The sequence below is a fragment of the Aspergillus oryzae genome, chromosome 2 (assembly GCF_000184455.2).
Source record: "Aspergillus oryzae RIB40 DNA, chromosome 2".
Taxonomy (NCBI): domain Eukaryota; kingdom Fungi; phylum Ascomycota; class Eurotiomycetes; order Eurotiales; family Aspergillaceae; genus Aspergillus; species Aspergillus oryzae.
In genome coordinates this window covers 2,223,204-2,242,661 of record NC_036436.1, presented here as the reverse complement: position 1 = coordinate 2,242,661, position 19,458 = coordinate 2,223,204, and the positions used below count along the sequence as shown (strand labels likewise).

Here is a 19,458-nt window from a genome sequence, read left to right as displayed (position 1 = left end):
CCAACGCTAAAGTACTCCAACCAAAGACTATCCGAGTAGTACCCAAATAGCTGCATTAAAACAGCGATTTCTACATCTCGCTTAGGGAGCTTGCTCTTGCTCCTGCGGTGCCGACCCCGGCACCGATTCAGATTCGCTACTCTTCCGCTCCCATCCCGTCCTCAGCTCTCCCCCTAACTTGAACCGGGGGAATGGGTGCGCCTCAGTGTTGAAGACGTTTTCCTCAAGTGGAATGAAGTCGCGATCCGAGAAGAGTAAATAGAAGTACTTAAGGGTTTCTGCCATCCAGAAACTTTCCATGTTGTCTCTGCGGGTGGGCGGGATGACATCGACGTTGTTTAGAGAGGTGAAGCTGATGATTTGCGGCCGGCTTGGTTCGGCTGGTTTATCGGATGTGGGATCGGCGTGAGTGTTGTCGTGTTCGACGATAGCGGTGTGTCGGACGAATGATTTGAACATCTCCCAGCCCCAGTGACGATAGGTTTCGTCGCCGGTGATTCGGTACATGTAGAATAGAGATTCGAGGGTCTCGGGACGTTGGAGGTTGTGTCGGTCTTGCATGTGGATGTCGAGGTCGTTTTCCCAGTTTAATGTTTTATCGTCTAACGGGTAGAGCGGCTTAGACTTCAGGGGAAGGTCTTCTTGTTCAGATTTTCGGTTGCCGGTGGTTAGAGTGGACTCTGGGTACATATCTTGCATCATGACTGCGGGATTGTCCAGTTTAAAGTAGGTGATTTCAGCCGCAAGACCTGTCTTTGTGGCGAGGTAGGTCGCCCAGCAGGTTTTCATCAGCTCTTTGGCGAGGAGGATCTCCTCGTCATGCCGTTGACTCCAATAGGGTGACTTTTTTGCTTGCGATAACGGTATCCCCCCAGTAGCGCCGAGCGCAATCGTTCCGGGTAAGAAGCAGACAAGGTGATCCATCTTGGGCGAGAGCTTTCCCTCCAGGCCCTCGGGCCGTTCTCCCACAATCGCCAACTGGGCGCGCTTTGTATAGGCAACCAAGTGTTTGCGGATGCCAATCAGCGCTTCGTCCCACATCTCCTTGTAGACCGGCTCCTGTTCCGATGTTTGGAGATACTGCTTGATGAGATATTCTGGCAAAGTAGATGCGTCAGTTGTCGGACAATGAAGGAGGAATTACAAGAAAAGACTGTACCATAGTAGGAATCGCCTCTACTACCGAGGCGGATGTTCTTCCCTCTGAACTTGCCGGTGTCCGGGTAGATATAGATGGGAACCAGACCGTCTTCCATTTTCGACCTATCCACCACTTCCATTACCTTCTCCGCCATCCGCCAGTATTCTGCTTCCCCGGTTAACTTAGCCAAATACTTGAACTCCAGCTGCACAGTCGTCGCTTCGGCTGTAGAAGAAGCGCCATTATCCGAATGTGCCGGTATCCCCTCCGACTTTTTGAGATTGATGCTGGCGAAGGGTACCCCAGAGCTTGACTCGAACGCTCCTGATAGCCGCTCTGCGAGGTCAGTCGCTTTCTCAATATACAAGTCCTCGTCGCCCGAGACTGGCGCCAGATCTGTATAGGTGGTGGAAAGGTAATGTGCTGACAAGAGACCGCCTAACATGCGAATGGTGGTTTCGAATGTGCTGACATCATGGTCCTGATTGTATTGTAGTGAATGCTGAATCCAGTCACGGGCATGCTGGACCCGTGACGTGAGGTTCATCATTATCATCGTGTCAAGCGCGTCAACGATTATCCATCCCAATCCACCTTCGACCATGTTTTTGCCATCCTTAGCAGCTGGACGATACTGGTCCAGCCCTGTCCAACATTAGTATATTGTTATGGGCTGCATATAGAGCGACACCTGAGAACATACCCCACCCATTCTTCGCGTAGTCATCCCAACTAACAATGAATGCATCCCTGACCTTCTCTCGCCTGGCTGCCCAGTCGATACCCTTTAGTTCTTCGCCATTGTAGGCTGGTTCCTTGTCCAAACTCTGCACCCAAGCCCAGAGCTCTTCTCCTTTCTGCGACTCTGACGTCTTTATCTCCGGCTTGCCCCAGCTACCAGACATATAATACCACAGCGAGACTAGAAAGAATAGACAAAGTCCGCCGTAGAGAACCCTCCTCTGCCTAACTTTTGGGCCCGTGCGCCGAGGCGCAAAGTAGGGCTTATCTTTGTACATGGGAAGTGTACGACCGTCGCCGAAGAATGTGGTCAGATTGTTAGATACCCCAGCGGACTGCGAAAGTCCGTATCCACCTAGCTTAGGTCCGGGGCTGCGACTCGCACGCCAGGAGTTGTTCTCGAGGGGTGGTTGGGGAGAAAGCGACGGGTTTCTGGGAGGGTAGTGGAACGACATAGCCGTGGGCCCTTGTGTCACTTTGTTCTAGCTCGTGTAGGATAGAGGTGGCCTTCGCGGAACCCACTCGCTATAGCGAAGAAAGTGAACAGTCAATCGGCATAGGCGCTAGCTTGTCCTTCAACTTCGCGAGGCACGAATAATTGTCTATTTCCTCTGTCCACCGATCGGTGTCAACTCTTGAACAAGGTACAACTATCTATAGGGCAAATTGGTGACGGGAGAATAATTCCTACATAGATGGGGGAGGAAACGTTAGAAATATTGCTTACAACCATGGTTCACATAGCAGTTGCACAGAGTAATAATGACAGGTTGAAGCTAGGTGTCAACAACTAACCAAGCGTGCATTGATTGCCTAATGCAACCCGTTTTGTGGAGCTTTACAATGCGTTACTCATGAGAAAGGACAAAAGATAAATAGATTCATGAGGTGCGCAGCACGAGGGTCGGGATTTGGGGCTGCTTGGAGTTGCGGGTTAGACAATTATTGCAATGGGGGATTCATTCTGGGATTTTCAAACTATAAGAGTAAGAGGGCACGCATGAAATAAGTGGAGACCGCTGGTGAATGCTGCGATTCTGCCAATGAAATGCCTTGTCCCAAGCAAGGTACGTAACTATACTACGAGTAAGAATTATAATTTCGGGGAATCGCTGTCGCCCTTCACTCTTGATCCTTCGTGTATACCTTCTGATCGTGAACCATAGGCGTCTGTCCATATACTCTATTATGAGAAAAGAACGACCTACATAAGTACTCCTCCAAGTACGTCTCCAAGATCCTCCCATATGCAGAGTGGAGCCAAATGGACCCTTTGACGGCGGAAGTTTGTCTTTCTTGGCTCTCATACTTTGGCCACCTGGCGATTACCCAGCTTTTCTTTTGCAAGACATCTACCTACAGTAGGTGTGGGTAGTTCAAGAGCATTTCTGATATACCACTGTATTAAACGGTATTGGTAGCTTGTTCTCAAAGTAGTATCTTCCTCCCCATCCGCGATCGGGGATACGATCTGCGGTGGCTAGAAAGATATTCGTAATCCTTTTGCCATCCCGGGAATCTTCAACTGATCAACACTCCAGAGGAAGAATAACAAGTGATAAAAGAGAAGGTTTCACCCAAGCTAGTCCTTGCAGTGTTCTTTACCCACTTTGATAATCAACTGCCACTTTCATGGATGGTAAGCGATTTACGACTAAACCAAGTCGTAGATCCAGCAACGAGCGTTATGCGCGCTATCCTACGGGGTGTAATAATCTCTCTTAAATCAAGTAAGCATCGTGAAAAGCTCGTGAAACGAATTGCATATTATCTAAACATGACCGATTTTGTAATGTCATCCTCGGGAAAATCTATGTCACTAAAGCTTCTGGTACTCCAGCTTGCCTTCCAGCTTCTTAGCTTCCGCCACCTTGCGCACCGCCCGGTTGAAGTCATCTTGGTTAATAGCGTCTCGGTAGTCCTTAATGGCAAACAAACCACTGTGCTCATTGTCAGAAACATCAACCGCAAACAAAAGAGTAAGGAATGAAATAACATACGCTTCCGTGACAACATTGCGCAGATCTGCTCCGTTAAGACCGTCGCTCATCTTCACGACGCTCTCAAAGTCTATATCACCCTCGAGTTGGACAGTACTAGAGTGGATCTTCAAGATCTCCAAACGACCAACTTCATTGGGCAGAGGAATCTCAATCTTGCGGTCCAAACGACCCGCTCGCAACAGAGCGGGATCAAGAGTATCAGGTCTGTTCGTAGCCATGATGATCTTCGTCTTTCCAAGGTAATCGAAGCCATCCAATTGGTTAAGAAGCTCCATCAATGTCCGTTGGATTTCACGGTCAGCGGATGTACCCTCAGAGAATCGTCGACCACCAATAGCATCGATTTCATCCATGAAGATAATACAAGGCTCATGCTCCTTGGCGTACCCGAACATCTCTCTTATTAACCGTGCAGATTCACCGATGTACTTGTCGACGATGGCAGACGAGACAACTTCAAATGGTCAGCAAAGGCGTCCTGTATTCCCAATAAACATGGTGCGCTCACCCTTCAAAAAGTTGGTCTCCATAGAGCTTGCCACGGCTCGTGCCAGCAGTGTCTTTCCTGTACCAGGAGGTCCATAAAGGAGGACACCCTTGGGTGGCTTAATACCAACTCGGTGGAAAAGCTCGGGATTTTTGAGCGGCAACTCGATCACTTCTCGTAACTCTCGGATTTGTTCGTTCAAGCCACCAATACCAGCGAAGTTGACTTGTCCCGGGTCCTCCAAAGACATGTTGTATACTAATGGATCAACCTCCCGTGGCAGCATCCTCATGATAGTCAGGGTTGTCATATCGAGAGCGACACGAGTCCCTTGTTTCAGTTTCGACTTATCGACCTTCGAACGGCAACCGACGACATAACGGGGACCGGATGATGCCTTAACAATGACTATGGTTCAAAGTTAGCCCATGTTAAATGTAGATTGGAGCAGTCCACCGTGCATGGCGAGTTATAAGTAGTGTTTTATGTTGGAAACAAAGTATTGATAAACGTACATCTCTCCTCATCCAGCTGCTTCAACACTTCACCGATGATCTGGCCCACACTCTGTAGAGCCTTAATGTTTTCCTCTGATATATCAAACTCTCTTTGCAAATCCTTGATTCCCATCCGGAGCGATTTGAGCTTGGCCTCCCATTCTCGGAGCTCCAGCAGGCTCTTCTTGTAGTCCTCGAGCGCCTGCTCTCTCTCCGGGTCAGCAGCGCCGTTCATTGTGAGACCTCACAGGTGATCCGACGGAAACGATCCAAAAAGAAAATATATAAAATCAGGTGTGAATGGGATGGGAATATATGCGGGAGAGATAGAGATGGCAGAGATGGTAACCGCGGATGGCTCGTTGGGGTATCTGATCTCAATGCTATCATCAGCTCGGCAAGCTGTAGAGGAGCTTACGGAGCCACCAAACCCATGAGGTCACCTGACCCCAATACTGGACACCCAGGGCAGGTCACATGAAATCGATGCCTGAATGATGTTGCGCAGTATCTATTATCCGGCACGCTAAGGCATCCAGGTGTCAGCGGGTACCACTATTTTCGTCATTACGCAATATGGAAATTTCCAGACAGTCTCCAGTGTCTCCAAGACATTTGAATCAATTGACGTGAACCATTCGGGACAACAGAGCGAAAATCAAATCTAGGGTATCCGGACAAGGGAATAACTTCCAATGGACACCGATAATGATATATTAGTCGTTAACTATCATCCCCTAGACCGACGATTCGTCCATCCTTTCATATGTACATATACACATAGACTAGTATACCTATCAAGTCGACTCCGGTTCTAACCAAGGCATAGTATACATAAAATGGTCTACTACCAAGGTACCCCAGAAACAAGAATGTGAATCTCTTAGTAACTATGGAGGGCAAGCATTAATTTACCCGCTTTACCCCGAGGGAATGCGGAAGATCTCGCGGCAGGGTTGACACAGTTGACAGAGAGCTCAGCCAGCGAGAGTCACAGAAGACTGATGAGCCCCACCATTTCATTGGAAAGATTCGGGAGGACGAGGTCGAGAGCTTTTGCCGGGGTAGAGGACGAGGATGGTACAAGAACTAGACCTTTCCAACTTTAATTGTTGACACCTATTTAATTCTCTCCTTCTTCTTTATTTTATTTTTCATTTCTCCAACGACGACTGTCTCATTACTAGTCTACTAGTAACTCTGTCTTATCGTCATCTCCCATAGGTGAGTTTGGTTGTTTTGTTTCCACTGAGATCATGACCTCCTCCTACCCCACCATCCCACTATTTTTGTTACGGTAGCCATGACCCCTCCATGGCAAAGAGAGAGGAGGACGAGGACGATCAGGAAACTGTGTCTCGCCGTCATACCACAATCGTGTTATCCTGATTGACATCTTCTTAAATATCGTTGTAACTGTTCCTGACTCTCGGTCAACTGAAATTGGATCTCCCCACCACTGCCTCTACCTTGTACTCCGTGACTGAACCATCCGATCATTCTTTTTGGGTCGTCGGTGAACACAACCCCCGCTGCTAGTCTCCTTCCAACACCGATCCAGAATTGTTTTGATTTTCCATTCCCTTCGTTTATATCTGTCGTCTCTCCTCCCTTTCCGTCTCTTTTCTTCCGTCCTCCAAGTTAGTCGACTGACCAATTCCGCAGCTCGTCAAAATGCCTATCACCAAGATCCACGCCCGCTCTGTTTACGACTCCCGCGGTAACCCTACCGTTGAGGTGGACGTTGTCACCGAGACTGGTTTGCACCGCGCTATCGTTCCCTCTGGTGCTTCCACTGGTTAGTGACCCGCATTATGTACTCCCTCGTCCTCGTTCTATCATGCTGACGATCAAACACTAGGTCAGCACGAGGCCCACGAGCTCCGTGACGGTGACAAGACCCACTGGGGTGGAAAGGGTATGTATTAGATGCTCCCCGAATGCTTGTCTGGTGCAACGGAGGCTGATTGTACCGACGGAGAACAGGTGTTCTCAAGGCTGTCGAGAACGTCAATAAGACCATTGCCCCCGCCGTCATCGAGGAGAACCTTGATGTCAAGGACCAGTCCAAGGTCGATGAGTTCCTCAAAAAGCTTGATGGATCTGCTAACAAGTCTAACCTCGGTGCTAACGCCATCCTCGGTGTCAGCTTGGCCATTGCCAAGGCTGGTGCTGCTGAGAAGGGTGTCCCTCTCTATGCTCACATCTCCGACCTTGCTGGTACTAAGAAGCCCTATGTGCTTCCTGTCCCCTTCCAGAACGTCCTGAACGGTGGCTCTCACGCTGGTGGCCGTCTGGCTTTCCAGGAGTTCATGATTGTTCCTTCGTAAGTACCCGGGCCCAGGTCACGTGTCATAATCCCCTGCAGCTATACTAACATGGCTGATAGCGCTGCCCCCTCTTTCTCCGAGGCTCTTCGCCAGGGTGCTGAGGTCTACCAGAAGCTCAAGACTCTCGCCAAGAAGAAGTACGGCCAGTCTGCTGGCAATGTTGGTGACGAGGGTGGTGTTGCTCCCGATATCCAGACTGCTGAGGAGGCACTTGACCTCATCACCGAGGCCATTGAGCAGGCCGGTTACACTGGCAAGATGAAGATTGCCATGGACGTTGCTTCCAGCGAATTCTACAAGGCTGATGTCAAGAAGTACGACCTTGACTTCAAGAACCCCGACAGCGACTCCTCCAAGTGGCTCACCTACGAGCAACTGGCCGACCTTTACAAGACTCTTGCCAGCAAGTACCCCATTGTCAGCATTGAGGACCCCTTCGCTGAGGATGACTGGGAGGCCTGGAGCTACTTCTACAAGACTTCTGACTTCCAGATTGTTGGGTATGTAATCCTCTTCCATTTAGTGTCATATTCGAACTGAATTAACACGATCTCCACAGTGATGACTTGACCGTCACCAACCCCCTGCGTATCAAGAAGGCCATCGAGACCAAGGCTTGCAACGCCCTTCTGCTCAAGGTCAACCAGATCGGTACTCTTACCGAGTCCATCCAGGCTGCCAAGGACTCCTACGCTGACAACTGGGGTGTCATGGTTTCCCACCGTTCCGGTGAGACTGAGGATGTCACCATTGCCGATATCGCTGTCGGTCTCCGCTCTGGCCAGATCAAGACCGGTGCTCCTGCCCGCTCTGAGCGTCTGGCCAAGCTGAACCAGATCCTCCGTATCGAGGAGGAGCTGGGCAACAACGCCATCTATGCTGGCGAAAAGTTCCGCACTTCTGTCAACCTGTAAATGAACCGTATGATTATATGACGTCTACCAGCCAACCTGACACATTATCGAAAGATGGTTGGACTCGGGACCACACTGCATACCCGGGTTCCCGCTACTTGCAACCTCTGAGCTGCACAAAGCACTACAGATGATATTCTCTTAAGATTTATGATGACGATTCGATTAGGCCAGATATAGTGGCAGTAATGCAATAAAAGTGCCAAAAAAAGTCCCTGCCCATGTAGACCGTCGCTAGTAGCTATAGTCTCCCAATATACTTCGTAGATATTTACTTTATAATGTATAATGATGTTGACTCCTAATGAATGGGCGTGAATGGTAAGGGTACACGTGACCCCGCTAGCCCCACCACCAGATCGTTTTATCGTGAAGTTATTGAGGGACGGCTCACTCGCCCACATCAAATTCGCCTTCTGGTTATTGATTCACCCACGACGACCCTCTTGTTGGGATACACGGCTTACTCACTCTGTTATTGAGTCATTAGAAGCTTGAAGCTTTTACCGCTTTATACACTCTTGACTAGTCATGGCGCCCGAACGGTGGGGTAAGAAGATCTGAAATTTGTGGCCTTCCGCATATAGTCTGCTTTCTTTACAACGGCACTTTACTGACAGTTCCTACTTTTCTCTCACAGACGATGAGGAGGACAGTGTCTCCCCTCCTCCTGTGGCTCCTCGTCGCAGATTCGACGATGAAGAAGAAGATGAGGTGGGTTAATCTTTCTTTTTTGCTATGTACCCTACTATATATGGCACATATGACCATCGCCCGGAGACACAATTTGCTAATTAGCTGGGATACTCAACAGGTCCTCGACTCCTGGGACGCCGCTGAAGACTCCGAAGTAGAGCGGGAAAAGGCAGCCAAAGCGGCCGAAGCCAAGGCTAAGGCCGACGCCGAAGCTGCCGCAAAGAAGAAGAGCAAGTCGCAGCGTATACAGGAACACAAGGAGGAGCGCAAAAAGAAGGCCGAAGAGGAGGATTCCGACAGCGAGGAGGAGGACGATGCCGACAAGAGAGCCCGTCTGCGCCGCGCCCAGAAGGATGCCGATCTCAAGCACGCTGAAGATCTGTTCGGTGATATCGACCTCAACCGGAACCGCGGCGCCCCCAAGGCTATCGTTATTAGTGACTCGGCCGACCCGACGCAGGCCGTCGATCTTTCTGCCATGCCTTTATTCAAGCCTACCACTAAGGAGCAGTTCGCTCGTTTGACTTCCACCCTTATCCCGCTCCTGACTCCCCATTCGAAGAAGCCTCACTATTCCCTGTGGGCGCAGGAGTTTGCTAAGCAGCTTGTTAAGGAGCTGAACAGCGCAGATGTCAAGAAGATCGCTAGTGCTATGACTACTATGAGCAACGAGAAGATGAGAGAGGAGCGCGCCGCTGACAAGGGCAGCAAGAAGAGCAAGGCGGCCAAGACGAAGGTGTCACTGGTTACTTCCAGAGATAACAAGCTTGATGCTGATTATGACAATGGTGATGATGGATTGGGTGATGACGATTTCATGTGATTGATCATTTCATCTCATTTCTTTATTGCTTCTTTTTGTGCCCCCATAGTCGCCAGTCCCCTGTCAGTATGACATGATTCCTGCCAACTCTTGTATATCCGCCCTTAAAGAGTTCCTTCGCATCCTTTCTCTTCTTTCTCTTCCTTGCCTCCTCGCTTCTGGTAGTATATATTAATACGATAGAGACGTGTTTTACTTGCCCTGCCCTAGAATGTTATTTTTTGGTCAAGTCGAGCGACACAAAGTTGAAGATGGATAGAGGAAACTTTTCACACAGATAGAATTTGGAAATCATTCCTAACATGGGAGTTTATAGATCTCTCGCTAAAGAAACCGGTATTCAACTAGCTTGCATCCAACACACTGAGCCTATACCTTGTAGATTAGGTGTTTTGCATGTTTTCCAGCAAATAATTACTGGGCGGAATCTTTACCGACATGTATTAGAGAACAAGAGCAAAGGGAAAGTCTATGGGAAACAGACTGACTCTGCGATGAAAGCGATCACTAAACCACAAGTGTGCATGGTATTTCTAAAAATGGAACCATCGAATTAAAAAAGACGGGGGGTATGTTTCATCCTTCAAGGCGTCGACTCTATAAAGTCGCACGTCTTTGTGTAGAACGACTACTAAGTTCAAATTCAAATATTCGCGGGGTTTATGGGACGATGTACGAGAAAACAGTAGAGAGATAACGCGGGCAAGCAAGCACAAAGTAAATAGAAGGGGGAAGGGGTGAAATAACACATTGTATCTTGCTCTGGGGGTGGGAATAGAAACAGTAAAGAGAGATAAATTCCGCTCAGCCCCTTTTCTTCGCTCTCCAAATATCAAACTCCGCCGGCCGACCCACACGATCCCGAACAAGTGGAAGATACGTGCCGGTCCAAACCAGTCACGCAGCTAAAACAGACCATCGTAAACACTCCCAGGGAGAATCCGAACCCTCTCCAAATAGGCGCCGAGCGCACAACGCTGTTTTTGATACAAAAAGAAAACGTCCAATTTGTCGCTTTAAGACTCAGGGGCGGCAGGCTTGGATTCCTCACCCTTGTCCTCGGGGGCAGGGGCAGACTCCTCTTCAGGCTTGTCTTCCTTAGAAGCAGCACCCTCGGGCTCCTGGCCATCGGAAGAAGTCCAAAGGGTAAGGTTGTCACGCAGGAGCTGCATGATAAGGGTGCTGTCACGGTAGCTTTCCTCCGAGAGCGAATCAAGCTCGGCGATGGCATCATCGAAAGCCTGCTTGGCAAGGTGGCAGGCACGATCGGGAGAGTTCAGGATCTCGTAGTAGAACACGGAGAAGTTCAAGGCAAGACCCAAGCGGATGGGGTGAGTGGGGGTGAGATCAGTCTGGGCAACGTCGGTGGCGTTCTAGTCCAGATTGTAAGTGGGAGCTTCAGTACGAGAGAACCGTCGAGCATACCTTGTAGGCCTCGTGGGCAGCAGTAGCAGCAACCTTACGCTTGTTGCCAGAAGCAAATTCAGCAAGATAACGGTGGTAGTCGCCCTTCCTATTCATCGAATTTGATTAACCGCATCATTCATGGAGCGTTCCCGAAACCAACGGGCTTACATCTTGTAGTAAAAAACCTTGGACTCGCCAGTCTCGGCCTTGGGAATGAGGGACTCGTCCAGAACGTCAAGAACATCCTGGCAGACCTTCTCCAGCTCGGTTTCGATCTTCTGTCGGTAGTCACGGATGATCGAGACGTGTTGCTCAGAGCCCTTGGACTCCTCCTTCTGTTCAATGGAGGAGATGATACGCCAGGAAGCACGGCGGGTGCCGACCACGTTCTTGTAGGCAACGGAAAGAAGGTTACGCTCATCGACGGTAAGCTCGCCTCCAATCTGATGCGGGGTCAGCAAGGCAAGAAAAGGGGTGCGGGGGAAGCGATCTCAGGGGTGTAAAGCGGAATCGATACATACGTTGGCAACTTCCTGTTAGATCATTAGCGATCGCGTCTTAGATGATTGATACAACAGGCGTTATAGTAGGCTGCTACTCACCTTCATGTACGTGACCATCTCTGTAAAGTGAGGGAATTAGCACACAGGGTACAGAGGTCCAACTAGGGCCACCTAAGGGATCTTACCATCGTAGCGCTCAGCCTGCTCGCAAAGGCGGGCGAGGAATGTCTTGCTGGAGAAAGGGGGTTAGTATCTCTGTTATCTGTTGTTGATTGAGTCGGTCTGGACCCTTACTTCTCACGCTGTTCATGAAGAAATATTGTTAGTATTGTTTTACATTATTGCAAAGAAAATGTAGAAGACCATGTGGAGTCTCCAAGAGTGAGATGCATGTATCAACACGTCCAGCCGCTATCACAGCAACGCGAGGGCAGACAACAATAGAAGAGGAGGGGTCAGGCTGGAACAACATACCTCAGAAGTCATGCTGGAAGATAGGGTACAGATAGGAAGATTACAAGACAGAGTAAGTTGGTGGAAAGGAGTTGATAGGAGAAGAGAAAAGAGGTGTGGGGAAAGAAGAGGACAAAAAGACAACACAGATGGAATGGGGATGTGGAATTCACTAGAGGTTTGACAGATGCGATCCTCAAGCAACAGATGATGAACCGGTGAGGTGACGGCCTGCCAGCTTTAGCGAGAGGCGGGCGCGGCCTATTGTTTGTGATGTTTGGCCGGAGGGTGCCCCCAGGCGCGCCTGAGGCAAGCATGGCCCAACAGGGACTATGCTGCCTGAGGCATAAAAGCCTCATTATTCCTTAACTGGACTGCGCGATGGCGCATCCGCTTACTATCCATCTACTTGATTACCTGAAATGTGATGTCAGATCAGACCGATCCAGCTGCTCTAGCATGAGTTGCTTCAATTCATTCGGCATTATAGTCCGCTCCGCCTCTTTGGGATGGATGTGTATGTATGTACCGTTAACAATGGCCTTGACAACTATCAAAGTGAACCTCTTGTATGTGTGCAAAGATCAATTGCTGAGACTGAAGAATGTACTGACTGCATTTCTCGATAAGTCTTATCAGTAAAATGAATTGATGATTGTTGGGCTGTGTCTATATACCTTTTCAATTGTACATATATTCAACACTTCTTCTAGGCATTCGATGCTCGACATATTAGGCATAGAAGCAGTTCAATTGGCAAGGGTAACCAATGGTGATAGTTGAATAAGCAAGCTCAGAAACAGAAAATAGGGAGGGCTTAAAATGAAGTCCAATCTATGATATGCCATGCGGTTGTCGTACCTAAGGATATTAGTTACTAATCTTTGGAAGGTGGCAAGACATCAGGGAGTTCTCCGGAGACGAGTCCGTCCCCTGAGATAGGTCAGAAAGGACCTAGCAACGTAATATCACTCTACGCAGTACCACCCACATAGCCATACATCGTCCTCCAGAGTCTGCAGTGATTTACCATTTAGTACGCATACTCTAGCACAGGGCATGGACCCCATCTACCCTCTAAGAGACATGGTTCCAGGATCAAGCATGGGTCTTGGGGCAAGGCATCAACATTTCTGAATGTGGAGATCGGCCCGATGCAATAGCCGTCTCTTAGGTCAGCAGACCCACCACGCACTTCGGCGTGTTGGTCTGCCTCACCCAAACGATAATTCCCACCTAAACGATAAATTTGAAGCTATTCAGGCTCCTATATACCACCACCATGCCTGATTCTTATTCTGATATCGAGATACGGATCGTACAGGCCTGTACAATCGCCCAAGGCCAAAAAAAGCCCAATATCTCTGCGCTAGCGCGTCAATTTAATGTTCCTTACCAACGACTCCGGGCGCGTATTCATGGCCGAGCAAATCTTTCCTCACGTCCTATCTCAACCAAGACACTTGATGATTCACAAGAAAAGGCACTAATTCGTTGGATTCGTCAGCTTGATAATCTATATAGTCCACCTACGGCCGGAATGATTGAGCAGAGTGCCAACCAAATACTGCAGCGGAATATAACCGACGGGCAATCTCGTACAGTTGACAAGAACTGGGTTTATCGCTTTATTAAACGTCTTCCTGAGGAGTTTAAGCTCATTCAGCAGAAGCCGAAAGATAAGAAGCGTCTTGATGCAGAAGATATAGGTGTTCTCCAACACTGGTACGACTGCTTAGAGGCCTTTATCAAGAATATACCTCCCAAAAATATATACAATTTCGATGAAACTGGCTTTCAACTTGGACAGGGAAAGACTCAAAAAGTTGTAACTACTATGCCTCTACGAGCTGCAAGAGGAAATCCCTCTAAAGAAGTAGGGGAACTGATCTCTGCAATAGAGTGTATTGCAGCGGACGGTTTTACTCTTCCTCCATACTTTATATTCAAAGGAACATATCATCTTGAGCGGTGGTACGATGCAGATATTCCAGAGGAATATCGAATATCTCTATCTCCAAAAGGCTATACTACAGATAAGATTAGTTTTGACTGGATTCAGCACTTCCACCGTCATACAAAACACCGTATCCCCACAAAAAAAGAGGTTCGATTACTATTTTTCGATGGCCACGAGTCCCATCTTACCTATGAATTTCTTCAATTCTGTGGACTACACTATATTATACCATATTGCTTTCCTCCTCATACAACACATCTTGTACAGCCTCTTGATGGACAACCTTTTCAAGTCTATAAGCACTTTTATCGCAAGAGAAACAATGAGCTCGCTCAAAGAGGTGCTGAGATGGACGATAAGAGTGATTTTTTAAAAGAGATCCATTCTATTCGTACGATGACCTTCAAACAACGTACAATCCGGGATGCCTTTGAAAAGCGAGGTCTATATCCCTTAGATTCAGAAAAGGTGATGAAATCTCTACGTGAGGCTTTGGAAACTGCTCCAGAACTTGAGATAATTACAACACCATCACCACCACCATCAAGCTCATCGCCACCATCTACAATACGAGGTCTTCGTCGAAGTATTAGTAAAGCGCAGAGCTTTATTAATAATAGCCCGGAGCTTGATCAAAGCTTTGTACGACGCCTTGACCGTGTATTCCAAAGCTCGCTTGAAACTACTGAATTAGCCGCTCAGCTCAAGGATGATCTACAGCAGCATCTTCGATACCGGAAGCCTCAGGATAGACGGAAATCACAGAAAAGGGTTAAATACCACGGGCCACTAACTGTATATGATGCAAAACGCCGAATTGCGGATCGTACTGAGGTGGAAAGACTACAGGGTCTTAGGCAAATTAGAAAGACGGGAGCTTTGGAATACGATAAACCACCACAACCGACAAATACAGGGGATCTGCCTAGTACAGAAGCTGGCCAGGTGGATAGGGAAGGCCCTAGATTACCTTATTGGATAGATACTCAAGGCGATGTTGTATAGGAGCTTGAATAGCTTCAAATTTATCGTTTAGATGGGAATTATCGTTTGGGTGAGGCAGACCAACACGCCGAAGTGCGTGGTGGGTCTGCTGACCTAAGAGACGGCTACACGTATTTTACAGCGGTATTGTACCGTACGTGGATACATACTTCGCCCTCCGCACGTCTAGGCTATTTCTGATATAACTTTTGGATCCAGTCGAATAATGAGATTCGCATGCGTAACTATGAAGTTCCTAGTATGTTAACTTTTCTGGTGGGAAGCGATGACAAGCAAATTGACACAGCAAAGTAGCGGTCATGCTGGGCCATCCGCCATATGTGGTTATCTTACCGTTCAGCCCTGTAGGCTTATTTTGGTCCACTACCGACCATTGAACAGTCTTTGCGGCGGCGAAACGGGACCAATGGATCCAAAGACCCATGGCAGCAGACCGCAAAAGAACACGTTTGAATACAGGGACACCGATAAATTATCATCGACTCCAGGTACTTATCCACTCTCTCGGCTTCAAAACGCACCTTAACCCGGAGGCCAATTTCCAGGTTATTTCTTCCTCCCCCCTAGTCCTATCACCTTCGTTATAACTATAACAATTATTATTATCTCGACTAAACGGTGTTGTTATCTGTCAAAGGCGGGAAAAAGAATTAAAAAAAATAAAAGGTTGCCAATTTCTTCTCCGCAATACACTTCGGAGCACGGCTATCTTTCCCTCCCTTCTAGATTCTTCCCGATAGTACCTTACCAGTACTCGTTTCGTTACCAATCATCCGGCCACTTGGCGTTCATGTCTTGATCTCTAGCATTTGCGGACTTTTCTCCAGACCCTTCTCCTCTCTTTTCCCTCTTCCCCTTGCTCCCAACCCTAGTCAAATCCTTGACGGTTGTGGTTCATCATGGAGCATTCCTACCTCTATTCCCCAAAAGAGGTGCTGGAGCACTTCAGTGTTTCAGAGCACTCGGGTCTATCGCAAGAACAGGCATTGAAATCCAGGCAAAAACATGGACCGAATGGTTAGTCGTACAGATCTAACGTTTGAATGAAAGCACAAACTGACTCGATCTCATCCATCATGTAGCGCTCGCGGAAGACCCTCCCACCCCCCTTTGGGAGCTCATCCTGGAACAATTCAAAGATCAACTGGTCCTCATTCTTTTAGGCTCGGCTGCGCTGTCTTTTGTCTTGGCTCTCTTTGAAGAAGGAGACGATTGGACTGCCTTTGTTGACCCGATTGTGGTAAGTCCTGAACATATTTAGTTCATTCCATTGGTAGAAAAGTGCCGCTAATACTTGCTGTGACCACAGATCCTAACGATCCTGATCCTCAATTCTGTCGTTGGCGTGACGCAGGAAACCAGCGCGGAGAAAGCAATTGCCGCGCTCCAGGAATACTCCGCGAATGAGGCTACTGTGGTTCGTGATGGGAAAACTCAGCGTATCAAGGCCGAAGATTTGGTTCCTGGAGACATAATCCATATCGCGGTTGGAGATCGTGTACCTGCCGACTGCCGACTGATCGCAGTCCATAGCAACAGTTTCCGGGTCGACCAGGCTATCTTGACGGGCGAGAGCGAGAGCGTGGGGAAAGATACTCGCGCCATTCGCGATAAGCAGGCTGTCAAGCAAGATCAGACCAACATCCTCTTCTCGGGTACCACAGTTGTCAATGGACACGCTACAGCCTTGGTGGTTCTGACCGGCGGATCAACTGCCATCGGTGATATCCATGATAGCATCACGTCTCAGATTTCGGAGCCAACACCACTGAAGCAGAAACTTAACGATTTCGGTGATATGCTTGCCAAAGTGATAACGGTCATTTGTATTCTGGTGTGGGTGATCAATATTGAGCACTTTAACGACCCGTCTCACGGCGGTTGGACCAAAGGAGCTATTTATTACCTCAAGATTGCGGTTTCACTTGGTGTGGCTGCCATTCCTGAAGGCTTGGCTGTTGTAATCACTACCTGTCTTGCTCTCGGTACTCGTAAGATGGCCAACAAAAACGCGGTGGTTCGATCGCTTCCTTCCGTGGAAACCTTAGGAAGTTGCAGCGTTATCTGCTCAGACAAGACCGGTACTCTGACCACTAATCAGATGAGTGTGAACAAGGTCGTCTACCTGGACAAGACTGGCAACGGTGTTCAAGAGATTGATGTCGAAGGTACAACTTTCGCGCCCGAGGGCAATCTTTCCCAGAATGGCAAGGTCTTGCAAAATCTCGCGGTTTCTTCCTCCACTATCCGACAGATGGCCGAGGTAATGGCTATATGTAACAGTGCAAATCTCTCCCACGATGCCAAGAGTGGTGTCTACTCCTGTATCGGCGAGCCAACCGAGGGAGCCTTGCGCGTCCTGGTTGAGAAAATTGGAACTGACGACGCCGCTACCAACATGAAAATATTTCAGCTACCTGCATCTCAGAGGCTTCGTGCTTCGAGTGCCTACTATGAAGGTCGGCTACCACTGAAGGCAACGTACGAGTTTTCTCGCGACCGAAAGAGTATGTCTGTTCTCGTTGGCACTGAGAAGAAACAAAGTCTTTTGGTTAAGGGTGCTCCTGAATCTATCCTTGAGCGATGCACACATGTTCTCCTGGGACCTGATGGACCCCGTGTACCTATCACTAAAGAGCACGCTGACCTGCTCTCTGCCGAGATTGTTGAATATGGCAACCGTGGCCTTCGTGTGATGGCTTTCGCCCGTGTTGATGATGTGGGAGCCAACCCCCTCCTGCGCAACGCCCAGACTTCCGATGATTACGCTCAATTGGAACGGAACATGACTCTCATTGGCCTTGCCGCCATGCTTGACCCCCCGCGTGTCGAGGTTGCCGATTCGATTAAGAAGTGCCTTGCTGCTGGTATTCGGGTGATCGTCATCACCGGTGATAGCCGAAACACTGCTGAGGCCGTCTGCCGCCATATTGGTATCTTCGCTGAAGATGAAGATCTTGCCGGCAAAAGCTTTACCGGTAGGGAGTTCGATGGCCTTTCTGATAGTGAGAAACTCGAAGCTGTTAAGACGGCCTCTCTTTTCTCTCGGACCGAGCCCAGCCACAAGTCTAAGTTGGTCGATCTCCTTCAGTCTTTGGGCCATGTGGTTGCAATGACCGGTGATGGAGTCAACGATGCGCCTGCCCTGAAAAAATCTGATATTGGTGTAGCTATGGGTACCGGTACCGATGTAGCTAAGCTGGCTGCTGATATGGTGCTGGCAGATGACAACTTTGCAACCATCACTGTTGCCGTTGAGGAAGGAAGATCTATTTACAGCAACACTCAGCAGTTCATCCGGTATCTTATCTCTTCTAACATTGGAGAAGTGGTGTCGATCTTCTTGACGGCGGCTTTGGGTATGCCTGAAGCGTTGGTACCCGTGCAGTTGTTGTGGGTGAACTTGGTCACCGACGGTTTGCCTGCGACTGCTCTATCATTCAACCCACCTGATCATGATGTGATGAGACGCCCCCCACGTAAACGTGATGAGCCCCTTGTTGGTGGCTGGCTACTGTTCAGATACATGGTTATCGGCACATACGTCGGTGCTGCCACCGTCTTTGGCTACGTTTGGTGGTTCCTCTACAACCCAGAAGGGCCCCAGATTTCGTTCTGGCAACTGGTAAGCTCGACGACGACCCTCAAGCCTCTTTCTTGTACGCATTACCCTTTACTGACCCCGCCTGCAGTCCCATTTCCACAAGTGCTCCGCACAGTTCCCCGAAATTGGTTGTGAGATGTTTACGAACGACATGTCGCGAGCTGCTTCTACAGTTTCATTGTCCATCTTGGTAGTAATCGAGATGCTGAACGCTATGAATGCCCTTTCGTCTAGCGAATCCCTGTTCACTTTCGCTCTCTGGAACAACATGATGCTGGTCTATGCTATCATTCTTTCGATGACATTGCACTTTGCCATCTTGTATATTCCATTTTTACAGGGGCTTTTCTCGATCCTACCGCTAAACTGGGTTGAATGGAAGGCAGTCTTGGCCATTAGCGCTCCCGTTATGTAAGTTTCCTTTACCTTATTGTGGTTTCTGACTAGCTAATGAGTTGCAGAATCATTGATGAGGCACTTAAATTCGTCGAGCGTCAGATGTACACTACAACCCCCAAGGCTATAGGACAGCAGAATGGAGCTGCATCCAAGCCTAAGAGGGCATAGATGTTGCAGGGTGGGAGGTTGAGTGGGTGGTACGATAGATATAGATATGGACCCTTTGAGTCGTTGTTTTCATTTTCTTTTCTTGGACACTCATGACATGTATGAAACGTGTTAGATGTTCTCCATGGTAGAGAGCAATGAAGAAATGAATTTAGTAACCAGGAGTATCAAAGCTACGTCCTCTGGGTCGTCAGTCCATTTTACTCCAGTTGCAAAGAATAAGGACTTCTTTTTTTTTTTTTTTTTTCTTCCTTCATTTCCACCTATCCCTTCCCCTCGCTATTAAATTAAATAATCTCATACACGAAATGACTAGCCCTAGCTAGT

General features: G+C 48.5%; 6 protein-coding genes across 6 annotated transcripts; 3 read left to right on the top strand and 3 right to left on the bottom strand.

The window, feature by feature from the left end:
- Positions 1 to 81: 81 nt before the first annotated feature.
- Positions 82 to 2,337, bottom strand: AO090003000057 (glycoside hydrolase family 47 protein; the record flags this gene model as incomplete). Its single annotated transcript, XM_001819243.1, has 3 exons — positions 82 to 1,097; positions 1,160 to 1,786; positions 1,845 to 2,337. The coding sequence occupies 3 exons, from the start codon at positions 2,335 to 2,337 to the stop codon at positions 82 to 84; spliced, it is 2,136 nt and encodes a 711-aa protein (XP_001819295.1).
- A 1,364-nt stretch (positions 2,338 to 3,701) lies between these two features.
- Positions 3,702 to 5,104, bottom strand: rpt4 (proteasome regulatory particle base subunit RPT4; the record flags this gene model as incomplete). Its single annotated transcript, XM_001819242.3, has 4 exons — positions 3,702 to 3,822; positions 3,883 to 4,339; positions 4,394 to 4,780; positions 4,888 to 5,104. 4 exons carry the CDS (start codon positions 5,102 to 5,104, stop codon positions 3,702 to 3,704), a joined length of 1,182 nt encoding a protein of 393 aa, XP_001819294.1.
- A 1,439-nt stretch (positions 5,105 to 6,543) lies between these two features.
- On the top strand, positions 6,544 to 8,113 carry aspf22 (enolase acuN; the record flags this gene model as incomplete). The annotated part of the gene is made up of 5 exons (XM_001819241.3): positions 6,544 to 6,667; positions 6,731 to 6,787; positions 6,856 to 7,195; positions 7,259 to 7,699; positions 7,759 to 8,113. 5 exons carry the CDS (start codon positions 6,544 to 6,546, stop codon positions 8,111 to 8,113), a joined length of 1,317 nt encoding a protein of 438 aa, XP_001819293.1.
- A 531-nt stretch (positions 8,114 to 8,644) lies between these two features.
- AO090003000054 (eukaryotic translation initiation factor 3 subunit J) lies at positions 8,645 to 9,632 on the top strand (the record flags this gene model as incomplete). The annotated part of the gene is made up of 3 exons (XM_001819240.3): positions 8,645 to 8,663; positions 8,754 to 8,827; positions 8,928 to 9,632. 3 exons carry the CDS (start codon positions 8,645 to 8,647, stop codon positions 9,630 to 9,632), a joined length of 798 nt encoding a protein of 265 aa, XP_001819292.1.
- A 1,016-nt stretch (positions 9,633 to 10,648) lies between these two features.
- On the bottom strand, positions 10,649 to 12,028 carry AO090003000053 (14-3-3 adaptor artA-like protein; the record flags this gene model as incomplete). Its single annotated transcript, XM_023234712.1, has 5 exons — positions 10,649 to 11,005; positions 11,058 to 11,145; positions 11,208 to 11,529; positions 11,728 to 11,770; positions 12,017 to 12,028. The coding sequence occupies 5 exons, from the start codon at positions 12,026 to 12,028 to the stop codon at positions 10,649 to 10,651; spliced, it is 822 nt and encodes a 273-aa protein (XP_023089809.1).
- A 3,831-nt stretch (positions 12,029 to 15,859) lies between these two features.
- Positions 15,860 to 19,131, top strand: AO090003000051 (calcium-transporting ATPase; the record flags this gene model as incomplete). The annotated part of the gene is made up of 5 exons (XM_001819238.3): positions 15,860 to 15,977; positions 16,043 to 16,200; positions 16,270 to 18,585; positions 18,653 to 18,975; positions 19,026 to 19,131. 5 exons carry the CDS (start codon positions 15,860 to 15,862, stop codon positions 19,129 to 19,131), a joined length of 3,021 nt encoding a protein of 1,006 aa, XP_001819290.1.
- Positions 19,132 to 19,458: the final 327 nt, after the last annotated feature.